This window comes from Tripterygium wilfordii, chromosome 21 (genome assembly GCF_013401445.1).
Source record: "Tripterygium wilfordii isolate XIE 37 chromosome 21, ASM1340144v1, whole genome shotgun sequence".
In the NCBI taxonomy this organism is placed as follows: domain Eukaryota; kingdom Viridiplantae; phylum Streptophyta; class Magnoliopsida; order Celastrales; family Celastraceae; genus Tripterygium; species Tripterygium wilfordii.
Genome location: NC_052252.1, coordinates 1,521,935 through 1,542,310, shown reverse-complemented (window position 1 = coordinate 1,542,310; position 20,376 = coordinate 1,521,935). Strand labels below are relative to the sequence as shown.

General features: G+C 37.9%; 5 protein-coding genes across 8 annotated transcripts; 2 read left to right on the top strand and 3 right to left on the bottom strand.

Annotated features, from left to right (window-relative positions):
- Positions 1–243: 243 nt before the first annotated feature.
- On the top strand, positions 244–7,187 carry LOC119989355 (ubiquitin carboxyl-terminal hydrolase 25). Of its 2 annotated transcripts, XM_038834806.1 has the most exons (9): positions 246–730; positions 822–1,296; positions 1,380–1,455; positions 1,533–1,625; positions 2,459–2,545; positions 2,632–3,539; positions 3,829–3,951; positions 6,481–6,619; positions 6,764–7,187. In XM_038834806.1, exons 1-8 carry the CDS (start codon positions 553–555, stop codon positions 6,605–6,607), a joined length of 2,067 nt encoding a protein of 688 aa, XP_038690734.1. In that variant the 5' UTR covers positions 246–552; the 3' UTR covers positions 6,608–6,619; positions 6,764–7,187. The 2 variants fall into 2 exon arrangements, with proteins under 2 accessions (XP_038690735.1, XP_038690734.1); XM_038834807.1 differs by lacking the exons at positions 6,481–6,619; positions 6,764–7,187 and adding an exon at positions 4,065–4,455 and having other exon boundaries at positions 244–730.
- A 1,144-nt stretch (positions 7,188–8,331) lies between these two features.
- LOC119989331 (photosystem II 10 kDa polypeptide, chloroplastic-like) lies at positions 8,332–9,474 on the bottom strand. Its single transcript, XM_038834775.1, has 5 exons — positions 9,207–9,474; positions 8,944–9,002; positions 8,803–8,858; positions 8,666–8,718; positions 8,332–8,533 (listed from the first exon to the last, which is right to left on the bottom strand). Exons 1-5 carry the CDS (start codon positions 9,367–9,369, stop codon positions 8,439–8,441), a joined length of 426 nt encoding a protein of 141 aa, XP_038690703.1. The 5' UTR covers positions 9,370–9,474; the 3' UTR covers positions 8,332–8,438.
- A 1,454-nt stretch (positions 9,475–10,928) lies between these two features.
- Positions 10,929–13,053, bottom strand: LOC119989329 (cationic amino acid transporter 8, vacuolar). The gene has a single exon (XM_038834772.1). The coding sequence runs from the start codon at positions 13,012–13,014 to the stop codon at positions 11,272–11,274; it is 1,743 nt and encodes a 580-aa protein (XP_038690700.1). The 5' UTR covers positions 13,015–13,053; the 3' UTR covers positions 10,929–11,271.
- A 945-nt stretch (positions 13,054–13,998) lies between these two features.
- On the bottom strand, positions 13,999–17,012 carry LOC119989330 (mitochondrial inner membrane protease subunit 1). Of its 2 annotated transcripts, none has more exons than XM_038834773.1 (4): positions 16,670–17,012; positions 16,363–16,587; positions 15,088–15,198; positions 13,999–14,191 (listed from the first exon to the last, which is right to left on the bottom strand). In XM_038834773.1, exons 1-4 carry the CDS (start codon positions 16,796–16,798, stop codon positions 14,153–14,155), a joined length of 504 nt encoding a protein of 167 aa, XP_038690701.1. In that variant the 5' UTR covers positions 16,799–17,012; the 3' UTR covers positions 13,999–14,152. The 2 variants fall into 2 exon arrangements, with proteins under 2 accessions (XP_038690701.1, XP_038690702.1); XM_038834774.1 differs by lacking the exon at positions 13,999–14,191 and adding an exon at positions 14,280–14,687.
- Positions 17,013–17,891: 879 nt separating this feature from the next.
- LOC119988333 (receptor-like serine/threonine-protein kinase At1g78530) lies at positions 17,892–20,362 on the top strand. 2 transcript variants are annotated; one of them, XM_038833330.1, is made up of 6 exons: positions 17,892–18,215; positions 18,502–18,653; positions 18,738–19,076; positions 19,161–19,415; positions 19,509–19,642; positions 20,063–20,362. In XM_038833330.1, the coding sequence occupies exons 1-6, from the start codon at positions 18,037–18,039 to the stop codon at positions 20,261–20,263; spliced, it is 1,260 nt and encodes a 419-aa protein (XP_038689258.1). In that variant the 5' UTR covers positions 17,892–18,036; the 3' UTR covers positions 20,264–20,362. The 2 variants fall into 2 exon arrangements, with proteins under 2 accessions (XP_038689258.1, XP_038689259.1); XM_038833331.1 differs by having other exon boundaries at positions 18,080–18,215; positions 18,512–18,653.
- The last annotated feature ends 14 nt before the right edge of the window (positions 20,363–20,376 follow it).

Sequence of the window (20,376 nt, the reverse complement as noted above, 5' to 3'; positions counted from 1 at the left end):
ATTAAAAATATAGGATGTGTTCAGCAGTTATCAAATTCGAACTTCGAGCATATATATGCCTAACACAATCGATTATTAATCGAGTCACCTGTTGTTGGTAAATCCAAATGATTTGCCAAACGAATACTTAATATTAATATTGATCATAAAAATCTTGCTTATTTATAGTTTTATTATTTATTTTATACCCATCATATATTTTTCTCTAGGAAAAAAAAGGGGGAAAAAAGTAAACGAAAAGTCAATAAGAGCCCTAGAACTAGAAGGGAAAGAGGAAGAGCGGGGAAATGAACCCTCGCAAAACCAAACATAAGAGGGAGAGGGAAATAGAATAGGAGTTTTGGGGGTTTTAGGTTGTATTCGAGTGTTTTGTGTGGTGTAATCGCCATATCATACATATAGAATTACAAATTGTTGGGAGGTTAGGCTTTTTTCGTTCTTTCGATTCTACCCCACAAGAAAAACAGGCGGAGAGAGATGCGATCGCTGCGGCAGCGGCGAACGCCGGTGTTGTTTGGTGGCGGTCGGTGAAGAGGGTACGCGGGGGGTTTGATGGGCATAGAATTGCAGATGAGTTGGCGGCCGAGTTTACTGAGTCAGAAGAGGAAGAATGGACCAATCGGGTTGAGAAACCTCGGAAACTCTTGCTACCTCAACAGCGTCCTCCAATGCCTCACCTACACTCCTCCCCTCGCCAATTTCTGCCTCAATTCTCAGCACTCCTATATATGTATTATATCTTCCTGTCTTCCTTTAGCTTTGTTTAGTTTGATGCTTCAATTGCTGTCTCTTTCGTTTTTTACTAATAAAATTGTTTGTAGGTGATTTGCGTTCCGATGGGGGGCGGAAGCGTGAGTGTCCTTTCTGTATACTGGAGAAGAGGATTGTACGGTCCCTGATCTCGGATTCCAGCCTGGACTCCCCATTAAAGATCCTGAGTTGTCTCAGAACTTTTGCCGAACACTTCAGGGGTGGTCGCCAGGAGGATGCCCATGAGTTCTTGCGCTATGTTATCGATGCTTGCCATAATACCTGTTTGCGCCTGAAGAAGCTGTGCCGCAAGGGTGTTGTGGAGAATGGCAATGGCAGTGGGAGTACTACCATCGTCAAGGAGATATTTGGGGGCACATTGCAGAGTCAGTTGAAGTGTCTGTCTTGTGGTAATGAGTCCAATAAGGTTGATGAGATTATGGACATTAGTCTCGATGTTTTGCATAGTAATTCGCTCAAGGACGCAATGCAAAAGTTCTTCCAGCCTGAGATATTGGACGGAAGCAATAAATACAAATGTGAAAAGTAAGTTGTTCATAGCATTATCTTTTTAATTTTCGTGATTTTAGCATTAGTTTGGGTTGGATGGAATGCTTATACGTGTTTAGTTGTAAGAAATTGGTGGCAGCAAAGAAGCAAATGTCGATACTTCAAGCACCTAACATCCTCGTGATACAACTCAAGGTGTGTTGTTTTTCACTTATCTATTTGTTTAATAGTGCTATTTCTCTTATGACTTACTGTTTGGTTGGTATTGGCAGAGATTCGAGGGCATATATGGTGGAAAGATTGATAAGCTCATTGCCTTTGAAGAAGTTTTAGTTCTTTCAAGCTTCATGTGCAAAACAAGCCAGGTTAGTATGCTTTTGGTTTTCAAATGAGTAGCTAGATATTAGATTATGTGGATTTGCTTATGTCTTGGAGGTTGTATGGGATATTTGTGTGTAGATGTGCTCTGATAGTTGTTAGTGCGACTGAATGATTGATGGTCGTGCATAATGGTCTTGTATAAGCTGAAGGGGAATTTTAATAGAGAAAGTGGCAGGGGATAACCATATCTGAGGAAATGGAGTTTTGCAAAAAAAAAAAGGAGGCTGGGACCGATGATATGATCTAGTTTTATTGTTTAGCGGAAAAGATAAAGAGGAATGAAAGTAACTGGAGTAGAATTTATTTTGAAGATTTTTATCATTTCAAACATGATAGATAGAGCAGAGTACTTGTTAGCTTGTGGCAAAAATGCTGGCTGAAAGATTTCCTTTGGTCAATTTTATTTGGTTTGCTAGAGTTTAAGAGCGTCTTTATTCGTGATTCAGAATTTGTGAGTTCACATAAAAAGATCTAGTAAATGTTGGTGGCATGTGTTTTTCTTTTTTATGCAGTTGGTGGATGTTGTACTGCCTAATTTTACAGACAGAAGTAATATTGTTTCAGTGTATGCGCCGGATGAGATTTCCTGATGTTATAGATCCTGTCCCAAATTGTATTTCATACTACAATTTTATCTCTTATGTATCTCAGAGTGAAATCATCTAGTGGGCCATTTCTGTTACTATTATATACTGTGCTACTTACTGTTTCTAAAACTTCTCCCTCACTGTAGTGTTAGTACTGTTATTTTAGCCTCTTTTGTATGTATTTTATGCCTTCCATTCTCAGCCAATCATTTTTTTGAATTGCATTGCAGGATCCAGAACCTAAATATAACCTTTTTGGTACTATTGTGCATTCAGGATTCTCGCCTGAAAGTGGACACTACTATGCGTATATTAAGGTCCTTCATTGATCTTTGTCATTCTAATTTATATTGCAATTTCTGCTATCTTGTTTGCTAATATCCCTTGCTTTGTGGGTGTACAGGATGCAATGGGCCGATGGTATTGCTGCAATGATTCATACGTCACAGTGTCAACACTCCAGGAGGTCCGGTCAGAGAAAGTCTATGTTCTTTTTTTCACTCGTACCAACGAAAGTCCACTCTCTGCCAGTACCTATATTGCTTCGAATGGAGTAAAGTCTTGTGAATCTAATAGCAATGAGACTTCTAAAATTGCAAAATCTGCTTTTCCTTTGAAAGTGGTGACTGCAAAATCATCCCAGAACAATTCTGCCAGTACCTTGTTTGCTTCCAATGGAGTAAAGTCACATGAATGTAATGGCAATGAGGCATCTAAAAACCCAAAGAGCTCTCTTCAGTTGAAAGCAGTACACACAAGCCAAAATGTCGAAAACCCCCCCAGTAAGGATTTCTCAGCCACATCTAAGGTTAATAATAAAGCTCCTTCTAGCCCACGGATAAAATTTAGCATCGTTAGCAACTCCACTACCAAAAGAGTTCCTCGTGTCAGTAATGGGAATTCTGAAACTTGTAAGGGTCAATGCGTTGAAATGAATGGGAATGCAAAAGAATCTGTGCATACAAAGGAAAATGGGAAAGAAATATCATCAATAGAGAGGAATGGTTTCAGTGAAAATAAAAAAGTCGATGCTGTTGTTAGCCAAAATGGGCAGTTTTGTTCTAAGGCAATTGAAAATAATGGTGCTTGTAGTGTGGCTATCAATTCAGTTGGGACCGTCTTATGTGAGAGTAATAATATACAGAGTCGGGAAACAACAAGGATGGCTGCTAACCACCATCAATTTAGCAATGGCTCTGTGAACTGTTCAGATATTTCAGGGTTCAAGAGGAAGTCACAGGAAGAAGACTCTTGTTTTTTGTTTGCGCGTGATGCCAACTCTCAAGCAAAACTTGAAGAATTGAAGGAAGTGTATGTTACATTCCAACTTAGCTGCTTTTGAAAATATTACCTTGTCAACAATCTAGTTTTCCTCCTAGTGATGCATTTGAGTTTTAAGTTATTGATAGATTTTTTTGTGAAATTATTGTGATCTTCATATGGTACTAGAGAAAGCATCTTGTGATAGCATTTTAGCCATTTTTTCTCCATTCCTTTTCATATTAATCATGCTTGCTCTTTTTTTACCCTCCCTTGATTAGTTATTAATTATTACCCTGCCTCGATTATTTATTTATTCTTTTCAATCTCTCATTCTTAGGAAAGAAGCATCATCAGTGTTGCGATCTTGTGGTTGGTATGATAAGGTTTATAGTTTTATGCGATCAAGAAAGAGATTATGCACACAAGAAGCTGGAAATATGCCAAGTGGTACAGACTTAAAGTAAGTTGTCGTTTCGCCTTTTACCATTACATATTTCGGAATGTAGTTATATTTTCAAATTTCAGATGCGCAATTTGCTGTTATTTGATATTAGGTGGTCGTCTTTCTTGTAGGTTTTACTTGTGATGTATCTTTTCTCATGCGGGAGAATATTGGGAAAACTAGAATTTTGGAACCTTCATTTCACTTTCTTTCTGGGGACTTGGGTTGACTTATTGGGTATATACGACATCAGTGTTTTTACTTGGGACAGGAGATAATGAAATTATTTTATAGTGTCACTGTGTCAGGGAGAGAGAGTGCTTGTAAGCTTGAAGTGTGTAACTTTTGTCTTTGTAGCCATGTCCATGGAAGACTTCCGTGTGTGGCTTCCCTTGTTTTGATTTAGTTTTCAGGCTATTCTTCACTGGATTGGATCACCTTATATAGCAACTTTGTAAACTAACCCAAAAGAGTGTTGTGAAGTCTATTTATAGGTTTTATGTATGATCAACTTGTTGATCATAAAATGCAGTATAATTTCTTTTAATACCAGATTTACGTAGTATTTCAAATTAATAATTTGGAGTTGCAAGAGCTACAGTAGAGTTTTGCATAATTGTGTGAATAGTCAATTGATGAATGGTCTACCAAGCTTTATTTCGTTTCATTAGAGGGTGGATAATATACTGGAGTTTGCCATGGGTACAAATAGTTTGGTTGCTAGAGGAATCTCCTTTCATGTTTATTCTACTGGTAACGTGATTCTATTATTATCTTTGGTTTTACAGTCAATCTAAATAAATAGTGACAGAAAAAGTAACAACTATGACTATTTTTTTAAAAAAAACTACTACTAGTTTTTGTTGTGCAAGGTAATTAACTGTAGTGCTTATAGTGATTGTACGGGAGTTGATACACTAACAGGGTTACTATGTATCAGTTTTGGGAACGATTTAAGTTTATGGTTGAAGGCATTTCCATACATTATGAGCAGTTTCTGGCAATACCTTTTTTTGTTGCCTTGCCTCCTTAAAGTGTGTGCATGTTATGCATATGGAGCCTGAACTGCTGCATTTTTAGGGAAGGGCAATAGATAGGCAGCGATCCCTCCCGGCATAGAGGGTTAATTCCAGCATTTGACCCAAAAGATTCATCGGCTGTGGGGCGAACCTACCATTAGGCTACGGGTTTACCCTTCTTTTTTTTTCGCATGTACTTGATTGTTTTTCTTTTCTTTTTTTTTTGAGAAAAAGTGTTATGGTCATTAAAGAGAACTTTCTGACCATGTATACGGTGGTTGCAATCATCAAAACACAAAAGAAGTTTTTTTTGGTGGGGGGGGGGGGGTGGGGATGATCTAAGACTCTCAATCATATTAACCAATTTTTAGCCTAATTTGCTTTCTTGGCTGTTTTGGCTTCGATTCAAGCTTATCTTCCTGATGGTTAGACCGGTGCATCCTTGTTGGAGGGTTGGAGATTTTCTATGTGTATGGGGAGTTGGGATGGGGTTCTCCTTGTTCATTTCAAACTGTTAGCACTCTGATGGTATCCTCTAGTTGAAGAGTGGTCAGTTCTAGTAGTTTTCAGATGCTGCCATTAATGAGGGCCTATTTCTAGGGTGATTTAAGTTTTTCCATGGTTCAATGGAGGGCATATTCTGTATCTTTGACATTATCATATATGCATTCTAGGCATAAATTTTGCTGTAACATAAACTTAATTTGGTGTTTGGACACTTAAAGGCCTTTGAGGGGCTTTGGCTTCTCTTTACCCATAGGAGAGGTTATCTAGATTAATGTCTCTGTACCTTCACCTTCACTAAATATTGAAAGGTTATCTAGATTAATGTGTCTAAGCGTTTAAAATGGTGAGGTGCACTTCCTTCTGCCTCCATAAGCCTCTGTAATCAGAAAACATGTTTTCAATGAATTTCGAAGGTCAGTTTTTCAGTTTTTCTCCTCACTCCCTGTATTTCCCTCAACTCTCTCTATCTATATTCAATCAATGATGCTTTTGGGTTTTCCTTTCAATTTTGAGTCAATTATACTTGATTTCCATTCTATTTCTCAAGCTTTCTATAGCAGATTTTTGGGACACTCGATCACGTTCCTAAGCGTCCCAGGTCGCTAGTGTACCCCGTTCTGGGACGTGCGTCCCAGTTCGGGGTACGCGGGGTAGTAGAGCGTTCCTGGTAACAATGCTCTGGCTAGAGAGAAATAGGGGAGTTTTCTCAGATAAAGAAAGTGATTTAGAACAGTCTTATGAACAATTGGCGTACTAATGTTAAGTTCTGGCGTCCTAGACCTTTTACTAATTTCCTATGAATGGTCTCTCCAGTTAATTCAAACTTGAAGCATGACAATCTTGATTTTCTTTGTCTGATTAATTATTTTATATTCATTTTTTCTATATTTATATGCTTAAACATTCATTCATAATGCAGCATTTACAAAAAAATATAATTCTTCTTATTTCGAGCTATTAATTTACTTTAAGTGGTATGTTTTCAGAACAAATTTTTTGTTCTTTTTACTTGACGATGCAGGAAGAAGTTGATTGCAGATGCCAAAACGAAATTTATTTCACAAATTCCCGAGTCATTAAAAGCAAACCTTATAAAAGTTTTGCGATCTTCTATCCAGGAGGAAATGCAAAACTTTCGAAGGGGTTGATTATCTAATCTGGTATGAGGAAGACACCTTTCTGTTTCAGATTTCTAAATGATGAATGCTGTTAACTGGGTTTTTCTTTGTTTACTTTACTTTTATGGATATCAAGTCGAAAGGCTCGGATGATGTTGATATTACTTTTATGGATGATATTTGCAGACTGCTGAAAGTTTTGCGGGCAAGACTTGGGTGTATAATAGTAGTAAATGGTGGTGACAGCAATATAACTGTTTTGGCAACTGGCGTATACTTATGATTTGCCTCCTTTCAGTGCATGTTGGGAACCAGAGATCTGTTACCTTGTCATATGTAGTTCCTTTCTTATGGCACCATTTTTTCATATTTGAAGGTGCAACTGCGGCCAGTGTTGAGACGAAGAGGTGGAGTTAAGAAGAGTTTTGCCTGGCGTTTTTCTTTTACCCTTGAGGCTGTAAAGATGTTTTTGTCATGAGAAGTCAGAGCTCTAATTCATTCTGTAAAATATACTTTTTGGACGGTACTTAGTATTCTAATCCATACTTTTCTGAAAGTAGCATTTTAATTTTAAAAAGTGAAATGCAGTTCGTAGCAATTCATGAATGTATATAGTCTATACTAGCGCTCAGTTTAGGGTTCCGTTTGTTTTTTCCTTTTGGAGGAGATTTTTTGGTCATTTCTCCTCCTGTTATCAAAATCCGTTTGCGTATGGATCCGTGGCAATAATTTTTTTCAGTTTTAAACATGTTGACCGGTTCAATCGATTGGGATAAAATCATAACATTTTAGGTTCTTGTGCATAACATTTTAGGTGGTCGTGCATTGTTTTGATTGCTACAACCTCAAATTTTGTGTAAAATCTTCAGTTTCATGCATGGTAAAAAACGGAGATTCTCCTCCAACTCCCAAATTTCATGAGTTCAAATCTTCAAAATCAATGGGATTCACTACTAACAACACCGTCCACGCATTCCTTCAATTTTTCTTTTTCTTTTTTGGTCAAACCCAACACAGATCACCTTTCCATGCATTCTCTCTTTGGTCAACCAAAGAGACAAGTTAATAATACACTGTGTCGTCCCACCTCTTAGGGCTTAAGGGTGTAAACGGTCTTTTTTTTTTTTTTTTTTTTTAAGTTTTGTGACAAGAATTTGGCAGACTAATCAATCAATTATCTCACTAAATTTTTTAAAAATAACCGACCATTCAGTTATTCATTCGAGTAATATTTTAACAACCCTATCACCCCTCTCTCTCTCTGTCTATCTACTTCACAAAGACCACCAAATCTCCCTCAAAGACTTAAACTCTCAAAAAATAAATCAACCATGGAATGAGACACTAATATTTCCATTCGATACCGATCTCGGTTTCAGCTTCACTCCAACCACCATCGACCGAACCTTCACTTCCTCTAGCACCCGCCCCAGTCTCACTCTTAAACGAGTCCCACCTCTCCACCACCACAACCACCACCGACACCACTACAACACAGCCACTTTTATCCACTGCAGTCAGAAATGGTCGGCAATCAAGGCGACCAAGAGCCTCTATGATGGATACCTCCACTACGCATGGGTTACTGAAAAGGTCGACATATTGGCTCTCAACAAAGTAGGGATGTCAAATGGTCATATCATCATCTTCCTAAAACTTTGTTTTCTTGGGTGGCCTAATAATCAATAATGCAATGCAATGTATGCAGTTGGGGGGAGAGAGAGAGAGAGAGAGATCGGCTACAAAAAAGAATATGAGAAGACAACAGAGGGAAAAAAAAATTGAGAATTGACATACAAAATATTACACAGGTATTGCAATACAAAATAAGAGTGTGGCTAGCCAAGTAGATAGATAGGCTCTACTGGACCAGAGCACTGGTGTTGTACACAAGAAGTGCACCCCCTGCAAGTAGCCCAGCTAGGGTCACTGCCCATATTGCTAACCCAGTAGTTCCTGCGCCACATGCATTCATATACATATCAATTGGCCTCCATCCAAAACTAAATTAATTAAGGTAAACTAACCCCTTGCCTTGAGAGTTGATTAAAAACAAAAAAAAAAAAGTTTCAAGGCAAAGTTGCTTACCACCAACATAAACATCACCACTTGGAGACCAGTCATCAGTGTTGTAGATAGGACTGTATATTAAAAAATATATATTAATATCAGTCTTCTTTAAATTGAAGAGTTCAAGTGCATAATTTAATTCTTATTATATATACCTGTACCCATCAACATTAGCTCCATATTTGTCAACAAATTGATACACCCCCTTTCCCTGAATCAATCAAAACCTAATTAATCCACCACAAAATTACTCAAGCAAAATAATTATTTTCCATATTCAACATCTCAAGACATACCTTACCCTTCCTTCCAGATGCATCAAGGCCATCACGCAAGTTCATGGTTCCATTAATTCCTAGAACCCCCCACAAACATTCAAGTTAAACATAAATTGAAAAAGTTATAAGGAAAGAAAATAGAGAGAGAACTCCCACACAACCAGTCAAATTAAACCAAAATTGAGAATTTGAAGACAAAAGACTCCACAATATATGGATGCATGCATGAATGTATGTATGTATGTATGTATAGGGCCATTGATATTAGTCATATTACATACCATAGGGCTTATCAGTCTTGATCTTCTTGCCACCACTGGCCACAATTCTTAAAGAAGCAGTAGATCTTGCAAGAGAGGGTAAGCCTTTCACTGCTGCTGACTTGTCTACAGTGAAAGGAGATGGCTTCAGACTAAGTGAACCTATAACTGCTGAGGATGCCATTACTGCAATAATTATCTCTCTCTCTCTCTCTGTGGCACTGGTGTTCTGATATATCAAATAGTGATCAATGAATACTGATTGTAGCTTTTGTGGCTGAGATTTGGATAATATATTACCACCACCAATGTGTTGGTGCCACGTGGAATGACATTATCCAAAGTACGATTTTCAATGATACAAAACTATCCAAAGTCTTCAGAAAATTCAACAGCTCATCCTCCAAGCAAAGACAAAGGTAATCAGACACTGTGTAAGATATCAAATTTACATTTAAAAACATGCAGAAGAGCTTCATCCATTAAAAGTGAAGGGCAGTCCCAGTCATAAAGAATCATATAGTTTGCACATAGAATACGTGTTCAATTAATTAGTGGCAAATATAGAATTGTAATTTTGACATCAGCTCTTAAAAGCAAGTCCATGCATCATACAGTACCAAAGAATCATCCAATGATGCATTTGTTCTTCCCCAAATACATTATTTAAGATTCTGATATAATTATTGCAGCAAATTAGAACTTGTCCTAATATTACTAAACTTCTAAGCATCTTTTGCCCTTTAAACGCCAAACTTGGCCTTCAAGAGACCATAAGATGTGGAACATAACTGTTATTGTCCTATATCAAGCTCGGATGAGCTGTAATCTGCTATGACAGGAGAATATCAGTACATACCATGAAAAATAATAAGTATTTGCACCAATCATCACCTATCATACGACTGTCCCTATCTAATTTCATAGTGATCAAGAACAAAACATACGTGTGTTTGTGTGTAAGAGACTCAGATGAGTAAGGCTTTATCGTCATGTCGAGCAGCATAACCTCCAGCAGCAGTAAGCTGGGAAGTTAAATAAAGGATCTGCTGCATTCTTTCTTCATAGTCTCCCACGTAACCGATCTTTTTTCTAATAGATCATTTAACTGATGTTAAATAGAAAAGTAAGGTGTATGCATTCTATGGAACAATGGGAAAAGAGCTGTTCGCCTGGACACAGTAAAATATGTGTTCGGCTGTTCTTTGAGTTTCATAACTATAAAACAATACTTTGTATAGAAAGAAATTGCCACTGTAAATCAACAAGATGAATTGAGGCACTGAAGATCCACATTATCATTGTAAAAGTATTCTCTTAGAAAAAATGTCATGAGTGTCAAAATATAACGTTTCTGAAATGAAGAAGAAAATGTACGAGAATTATCCACAAAACATACAAATTGTCTGTGTTCCTCAAGCGCTTATATGCAATGAGCGGCTGATGCTAAAAATTGTTTGTTTAACAAAATATTAGAGCGATTGGAAATTAATATTTGTTGCAAATCATTTATGACGAGCCTATACACATGGAGAAAAAGAACACAATGAAAGAACACAATGAAAACCTTGAGCCCTTGACTATCACGAATCCGTGTAAATGAGGTAACAATTCACCTTAAATATTCACAGAACTGCAAAGTGGTATCCTAAGTATTAAAAGATACATAAATGAATGTAAAAATCACCAATGAAATGATATGTTATTGCACCAGCAGGAATGGCCTGGCATTGAAATGATAGGTACCCTATACAACAAGTTGATATTATTCAATGAGTGAGAAACATTTCCAAAGATATGCAACTGCCGTTGTTAGTGCAGTGTATCCAAGGATTTCTAGTGTAGGAACAATAACAGATTGACTGTTTGGCAAACACCAGAGTAATAAATTCTTGTACACAATCATTCTAGAAGAAGGAAAGTCTTGAGCATTATAAATCCATGTGCAGAAGTAAACAGTTTAACCCAAATATTCATAGAATTGCAAAGCAATATCCCAAGTACCATGAGGAACATAAAGGAATGTGAAAATCATCAGCGGAATGCCTTACAAGTGAACCAGCCGTATATCCTCTTCATTGGCAGGCTATGTACTCTCTCCAAACTTTGATTCTTCTTGATTTTGATGAGCTACATCATAAGTCGCATGGACACCAACCAATATATAATATGAAAGCATGACAATGCTGCAAATAATGAATCTCAAGAATGCCACATAACCCAGTGATCCAATGAGAAACAAATTCATTCCAATTGACAAACATGGCAACCATGGAACAAGAGGAACCCCCCAGACCTTCGGAACACGTTGTTTTGGGAGTAAAGTCATTCCCAAAGTCCCAAAGAGCCAACACGCCAAAGCCACACCATACCCAATCCATCCTTTCGAGTCGAAATTCCATAATACTGTCACTCCAATTGAAGAACCAACCACAACAAATAAACATGCGAAAAACTTCATCAAATCATTCTTCTCAGTAACATCCTTAACGTAATATCGTCTCACAAGCAACGCAACGGCCATAAGCATGAAAATGAACAGAGTGCTAAACGACAAAACACTGGACAATACATCCAAACTAGAGAAGAACGCTACAATACAGCTAAGTATGGTAACCAACAGAGTAGCATTGATAGGGGTTCCAGTTCTCGGGTGAACCAGAGCAAACCATGGAGGAATCATATGAGCTCTAGCAATTTGAGTGGTGTATCGAGCTTGTCCAAGAGAACCAACAAGCATGCTTGTAGTCATTCCCTTGAGTGCACATACACTCACCAAATACTTGGCCCAATTCATGCCAATTTGCGCAAATGCAACCGAATACGCTGCATTCCTATCGATCTGCGTATATTTAACCATCATGGTCAGTGCCAAGGCCATCAAACAATAAATCACAGTGATACCGGACATAGAACCAACCAATCCAATGGGTATATCCCTAGATGGTTTCTTAGTTTCTTCAGCCATGGTAGCTACCATATCAAAGCCTGTATAAGACCAATACACCACACTTGCAGCTTGGAAAACACCCTCAGCACCATATGGAAAAAAGGGCACCAAATTCGAAGTCTTGGCATGAAAAAACCCAAAAACAACAACAAACACGATCACCATTGCACTAACAATCGAACTGACCCAATTCAATACAGAACTATTTCTGGTTCCACTTATGGCTATAGCATTAGCAATTACAAGAACAAGCACTGCCAGTGGATCTAGAAGGTTGAAACCTTCCGCAAATGAATTTACCTTAATTCGCAAGAAGTCAGAGTTGCTGGTCTTGATCATGCTCGCAAAATATGAAGACCATGATCGACCCAACCCAGCAGCACCCACAATCGCTTCCAATAAAATATTCCCGGCCGCAATAAAAGCTATGAAATCGCCAAGCTCGACGCGTAGGAAGGAGAAGGAACCACCGGCCACCGGCATTTCAACGGCGAACTCAGTATAACAAAATACGGAGAGGAGAGCAGAGAGGCCAGATAAGGCGTAGGAGAGTACAATTGCGGGGCCAGCATGGTCGCGGGCTTCTTGGCCAGTGATAACGAATATACCAGAGCCGACAACGGAGCCAAAGCTAAGCCAGATGAGGTCCCACCAGGTAAGGCAACGATTCATTGGGTTCTCGCTCTCCTTACGAAGAGTGACGAGCTCAGTGGTCTCGGTTGAGCGTGAGAGGAGGCGATTCTTGAGGCGAGGGTAGGTTTGGGAGAGAGCGGATTTGTACGAGGAGAAGTCTTGGAAGGAGGGTTCCGGGAAGAAGTCTTGTTTCCTCCATCTCCAGTAGCCTCGTGCTTTTGTTGAAAGTACCAGTCGGTCCTCCATTGATGAAGACGATTAAGCTATATGTGAAGAAAGGAAGTCAGAGATTCGAATGACCTAAAAGATGCAGTGAAGAACGGAGTCACAGTCAGATTCAAGAATCCACAGAACGCATCTCATATTTAAAAGATATATTTTTGAGGTGGTGGTTGTCTTTTTCAATTTTTTTTTTTTCAAATAAGGTATCTTATTCATTTATCAATAATACGAGAAATTGAGGCCCGTAGTCACTCCCACAAAGAGCAGATGGATTACAGAGAAGATTAATAAAGAAAAACAATAAGGATACCTAATCTTTTGAACATCTAAAAAAAGATGTTAGCAAAACAATCTCCAACTAAAATCGAGATGCCAAATATATTGAAATGCATTTTCCATAAATATGAATAAATATACATTGTATAGTTTCAATGGATTCAAAAATTCTTTGAATATAGAGGTACAAGAATCATTAATTTATGCACTCCCCCTTTTTTTTGAGTTTCCAAACCAACAAACTCCGGTGTAACACAATACGTTCAATTTCCGACAATATTCGATGGCATACGATGTCGTCCTAAGGTCTCTGACGACAACTGTTTTTGTGTTCTTCCTTTTTAATCATTTGAGTTGTAATCCATCTTTATAGTGGCTCGAGTCTCTTAAAGCCTTAAGAGAATTCTCTTTCCCAATTTGGGTTGATGAATATAGTATTTCCCGTCTCCATGACATTTTAAAAAAAAAAATTTCGACTAGCACCTCCAATCATATAAAGGTTCAACAAAATACTTTATATCAAAGTAACATGGTGATAGATATATGGTCAAGTCAAAAACTATATATGAGCTCAATATAATCATACATTCTATCAATGTAATTCACCAAAATGGTGTCAATTTTATCAAATTTCTCCAATATATGTGCACAAATATATCAACAGTCTCCCGCATGGAAAGTACTTGCACCTCAACTATCAAACAAATGAACTAAAAGTTCCTTTGAACACTTAAAGAAACCAGTAGTCATCATTGCAAATGGAAAAAGGTTATATCACATATGGAATCGAAAAAATTTCAAAATGCTTATCCATCATACTTACTGGATCAAACATTGAAAATTGGCAGATTAAAATAAGGAAATCCCAAAGAATTCATAGTTATGCTCATTGTCGTAATGATCCAAAGAATTCAGGTGGCCATACCTGATGAATAAAGAGAAAGTTATAAATTACTAAACAAGACTTTCCAGAAAATTTTTGCTTAAATACAAAAGACAAAAATAAAGAACATGCTAGCATTATATCGAATTGCTTAACAAACAAATTATTGCAATTGTGGGAATTGTGACATCCAATACCATATACTTCTATAGAAAAAAAAACAATAGGTATAAGCTGTTGGCCTGGAACATTTAGAATAACTAATCACACAGTATCTAGGAGGGAACCACAAAAAAGCACATGGACAAATATAATTATAAGCACACATGCCTACAAATATAATTATATTCTTCAAATTCCCATCCTCTGTGCTGAACTGCCTTTCCTTATATTTGCCTAATAAAACTACTTTAGAACAAAACCCAAACTTCAGTTCAAGCTATGGTCTTCAACCCAATCTTCAGTTCAAGCTATGGTCCTCAACAAGCAGCGGCTAAGGCTTTGTATCAATACATTAGCCAATGCTATATATTTTACCCTGTAAATAGCATATCTCACGAAGTGCTGGAAAATATGATATTCCTCAATTAGTTTAAATGTCTCTCTCTCTCTCTCTTGGGTACAATAAAATTTTTTTAATAATATTGGTGATAGATGCTCAGGCTTCAGAGTATCAAATCGAAAATAGAACGAAGAGCTAAATCAGACTGACTTCATTTCAAATATTCCCAGTAAATTATAACACATATCAATCCAAAGTCCAAAAAAGTACACAAAAAAAAGAAAACACGCAACATTTGGACAATCCATCCATTTGGGGCTAGAGATAGATAGACTGATTAGAGAAACCATTTTCCATAAGAAAAAAAAATGTTCTGGCCCTAATTAGTGAAATTAGAAAATCCCCATGCAAAAAGAAACACAAAAGAAGTACTTACCCTCCAAAACACTTTTCCTTGAATAAGACCATAAGGAACAGGGCCAAAATGTCGAGAATCACGCGAAGCATATATGTTATCCCCTTGAATCCACACATGGCCCTTTGGGACCTATCCATTTAAGCCCAAAGGAAAGAACAGGTTAATCAAAAAAACAGAAAAGACTAAAAAGTGAGCAATTATTACAGCTACTATATAATGCTAGAACATAATCCATAATTCCATCAGAACAGTGATCTACATTCTTCTTTCTATCCAAAAAAAATAGGAAATTCTTCTAAGAATAGACATGGCTGAAGAAATGGAAACTTTAGCAATGAAGAAATTATGACCTTCTGTTGGACACCACTACTTGAACTCCATCAAATAATGAACGATGCAGATACTAGATATATTACATGACAAAACTAGTGAAATGTCATTTGTAATTTTCATTATGCCAAATGCTCGTGACCCAAGGGCTTTCGTTTTTCAGAATAATGTGAATTATCATACCATGTAGAGGTCACGGATAATAACCTTGAACTAAAGTGAACAGTCATGATCATCCCATATTCTAGTATGTATGATAAATTACCGCCACTGCTTTACGAGTGTGACACATAGTGAAAAGCAATAAGATATTGTATATATACTAACCACTGAAGTGAGCAGTCACCATCTCCTTTTTTATTGAGATGAAGGTGCAATGCAGCAAGATGCCAATAAGTGGTATTTGACAGTATGGACAGAAAGCAATGCCAGAAATTCTTGATAATAAGGAAACTTCTATGACTTGAATTCAAGATAGATAATAAACACTCTCGACTGTTCATTTGTACGTGCTGCTAGTTCCAAAAAAATTTCATCTTGTAGACTCGCCTACATCAACGTTTAACTCACCAGCCATGCAATGGACTTTTCATCTGTTTTTTTTCTATGCCATTTTGAATTACTTTGACTTGAAAGAATACTGAACACTATACTTGGCTTCAAGTCTCTTTTCCATTAAAATACCATGGCGACCAAACCTAGCCTTGATTTGGTTGGTTTCTCAAACTTGGCACAAGGAAAACATTTGAATAACTAGGGGAGCGACTAAGTAAGTATCTGTAACTTTGAATTTGTTCTCTTAAGCTTCAAAACTGCAAGCATTAATCCCTTATAAAAAGGAATTTTCTAATGGAAATTCTTGATCCCAGAGATTTTATGTGCTCACAATTTACCAAATTGAAATCTGCTTTACCTCAGAAAAAAAATACAATCTAATAAGAAGGAAAGTGATTTACGCCATACCAGTACAGTGCAACTCCTGTCACTGTAGTTTGGATCCACAAGGAAAGTAACCCTATCACCTTCCATGGCCATAACACGCTTGGTCATAGTCTTTCTTGGATCAATTGGTGATTTGACGAGCACTAAATCTCCCGGACTCACTTTCCCCATTCGGTGAGACATGTGTTCAGCCAATACCACATCGCCTGCAATATTCAGTGTTGGGAGCATGCTAACACCATATACCTGCAACAACATGGTCACTTAATTCTTCCTCTCTTTGGCCTTTTGCCCTAAAATGAACTACAAGAGCGACAGAGATACATACGAGGGTAGAAGAGCAGACATAGGTGTTGGTGACATGTAGCAAGCAAAGGAACTTGGCTACAATTGATGTCTGTTCGAGAGCATCCCTCGCGAAGCCCCTCCATTGTCGCATGTAATTTAGAAGTCTCATCAATTGCAGTTGCTGCAACGAGAAAATTAAGCAAAACCGTACAAAGAATTTATCTAACTGCTTGATGCAAATCGACAAGAACCAGAACTCGTATTTTGAAGCATTTGGTTTACAATGATTGCGTTGGGTCTTCGCAGAGAGATTGAAGTGAAGCACAGAGGGAAGAACAGGCCAACTGAACAGGGAGAGAAGGGTACGTGGGAACAGAGGCAGAGCCAAATCTCCCAAGTCCCAACTATCGTCAGTTAGGTTTTGTCGGCCCAAAGTACCATTGGCTGATGTTGGACCTGGACGTGGGCTTTGGCCCAAAACAGAGAAACCGTTGCGATGTGGATAGACTTTTCTATAGAAAAGACGCGCACCATGTCATCACGCTGATGTGGTGCGTATGATCCACTCATTATGCGACACATGGAGAAATCTATTAAGTCCATATCAATGTCAACAAGGTCATCTCTCATCACGACGAAGGACAAAGAGGAGGGAAGAAGATATGGAGTTTTGTGTGAATTCCACCGCGCCGGCGGACAAGACCATCTCTCATCGCTGCCTCTTTTCTATAGGTAGTATAAAAAATCACCAGTTCTTTTATTCAATAAAACAATTGAAAGATGGTTTCGTTGGTAATTGATTGGATTAGATATAATTACATTTAAGATTCCATTCCAATTAGTAATGTATGGGGATTTGCTAATGGGATGTGGTATGCTAATGAGTTTTTGTACACTGGCCCTCAATCTAGGACTTATCCTGTTAACATGTAAGAAACTTCCCTGCACACGAGTTGTTCGGAAGACATGTTGGGATCGGTTGCCTAATTCATTAGCTTGACCAGACATCATTGGCACCTATCAATGTTCAAAAAGCTTAAGTCCTTTTTCACTGCTATGCACCAACACTACACATTTGAATCCCCCAACTCCTTCATAAATAGTACGGACAGATGGTATGTGATTTGTGGATACAACACATGGTTTTTATCTTTCTTTTTTTTTCCTCCTCACGAGACCTTCACGTGATAACCTTTACTAATACACACACACTAGCCCTCAAGATGATGATATGAACTGAACAAAATAATGATAAGTCAAACATTTGGCATGCGTTCCACATCTCCCAGATACGTAGACTACAATTGCTTGCCTTAATACACTCACAATTCATAAATCACAAGAACAAGAGAAGATGGTGACAACCTGTGAACAGAACTAAAGTTGGTGACGCAAAAATGTCAATAAATGTGGACAGAACAAAAAGAAGCCTTTTGCCTTTTCACACTAACAGAAATCACTTTCTTCTTCATCTTCTCTCCCTCTCTCCTTACAATTATTCAACTTCTTCATCTGTTGAATGCCTGCATCAGATACAAACAAACATCAAGATATACAATTGAGGGAATCATCTGTAAACTTCTGAGGTTTGTGTATTTTCACTACTCTTCCTTGCTCAAATTTGGTACATTTCTTGTTCCTTTCTCTTGATGAATAAGATTACATTGGTTTATTCAGATAGTCATTTTGATTAGTTGACAATTTCTGCAAATTTAGTTTCAATCCAATCGGTTAACCTGTTGAGCATTCTTAACAATCAGTGGATTCGACGGCAACCCAAAAGGCTAAACTGTCTCAAGAATACATTTACAACTCATTGTACTTCAATGTCAATTTGAAAATGATGAATTTCCTCCATGTTTGATTTTCAAGTCCTCTGCAGAATCAAATGGGGGATTCAAGGGTGATAGCACTCTACATCACATTAGGCTGTATGGCTTTCATTATATCAAAGATAATTATTTCAATCCTTCTCTATCGTCGATGGAGAAGGAAGAACATGGTGTATGAAGACGGCTTCTCAGGTTTGTCAAATCACCATATACAGTTATGCACTCACTATATGAATTAAGAAGAAATATGAATGATTTACATACCCGCAAATGCAGGTGGCAAGATGGTGATGTTCAGGTCAGCAACGTTACAATCCCTAACATCGGAGGAGTTCTTGAAGAAGACACTGAAATTGAGCAACAAAGACATCATTGGCTCTGGAGGTTACGGAACTGTATATCGACTGTCCATCACTGACTCCATAGCCATTGCTGTGAAAAGATTAAACAAGGGAAGTGCAGACAGAGATCGAGGATTCGAGAGAGAGCTTGAAGCGATGGGGGATATCAAGCACCGTAACATTGTGACTCTTCATGGATACTACACTGCACCTCATTATAATCTTCTAATGTATCAGCTCATGCCCAATGGAAGTCTGGATGCATTCCTACATGGTACTTTACAATTCACGGATTTTGTGATAAAACTTGCTATCGTTCACCTGCACCGAAGTCTAAAACTAAATGAGTGTACTGCAGGGAAATCAATGGACAGGAAGCTATTGGATTGGCATTCCAGATACAAAATAGCATTAGGAGCTGCAAGAGGTATAGCGTACCTGCATCATGACTGCATACCTCACATAATCCACAGAGATATTAAGTCAAGCAATATATTGCTGGATGAGAGCATGGAGGCTCGGGTTTCAGATTTCGGACTTGCAACGTTGATGGAACCTGATCAAACTCACGTTTCGACATTTGTAGCCGGAACTTTTGGATACTTGGCTCCTGGTAAAAGCATCTGAAAACTAGGCATAAACTCATTCTCATTCTCTATTTTTCCTGTGCGCACAAATTTAACATATGGAATTCTGCATTCTGCAGAATATTTTGATACTGGCAGGGCAACCACAAAAGGAGATGTATACAGCTTTGGAGTTGTCATGCTAGAGCTTCTAACTGGGAAGAAACCAACTGATGAAGCATTTTTCGAGGAAGGAACCAAGCTTGTGACATGGGTAAGACTAGAAATTTAGAACCCTTTAATTAGATTCTTTTTCTTAAAGAGATGGAACAGCTTTTGAGGTTACCTTCTCTCCCAATCAATTGAGGGAAAAAATTAACTTTCACAAATCACAAAAACTAGCAACCACAACTTAGAATGTGAAACACGAATAAAATTTTATACTGCTGCCTTGGAACTGATAAGTAAAATTATTTCCACTGGGTTTCACAAAATAATTTCCCCTAAAAAGTTCAATATCACTTTTTTCTATAATGTAAGTAAAAGTTCAGAATCACTGACCTGGATTTTAATCTGGGAATGCGCTGTCATTGAGCTCTTGCTTCCAGTCTCTTCTTCAAAGTAACTCCTACTGCATAGACTGACAGACTACTTCGCAACACTGCAAATTGACCTGCTAATTTTATTGTAACAGGTAAAGGCAGTTGTTGAAGATAAAAGGGCGGAGCACGTAGTTGACAGTAGCTTGGAGTGCTACCCAGCCAAAGCGATTGACTATTTTTTCAAAATTGCATTTATGTGCCTTGAGCCAGAGCCCTCCCAGAGACCGACTATGACAGAGGTTGTCAAGATGCTTGAGCAAATAAAATCAGAATCAGCTGCAAAATATTCATAATTCTTTGTTTAATGACTATCCTTTCTAGCAATCCCTTGATAGAATCCAATACTATGTTCAGTTTTCTTCAGGTTCTCAACAAGTAGAACTGCCACAGTACACTATTGTCATCT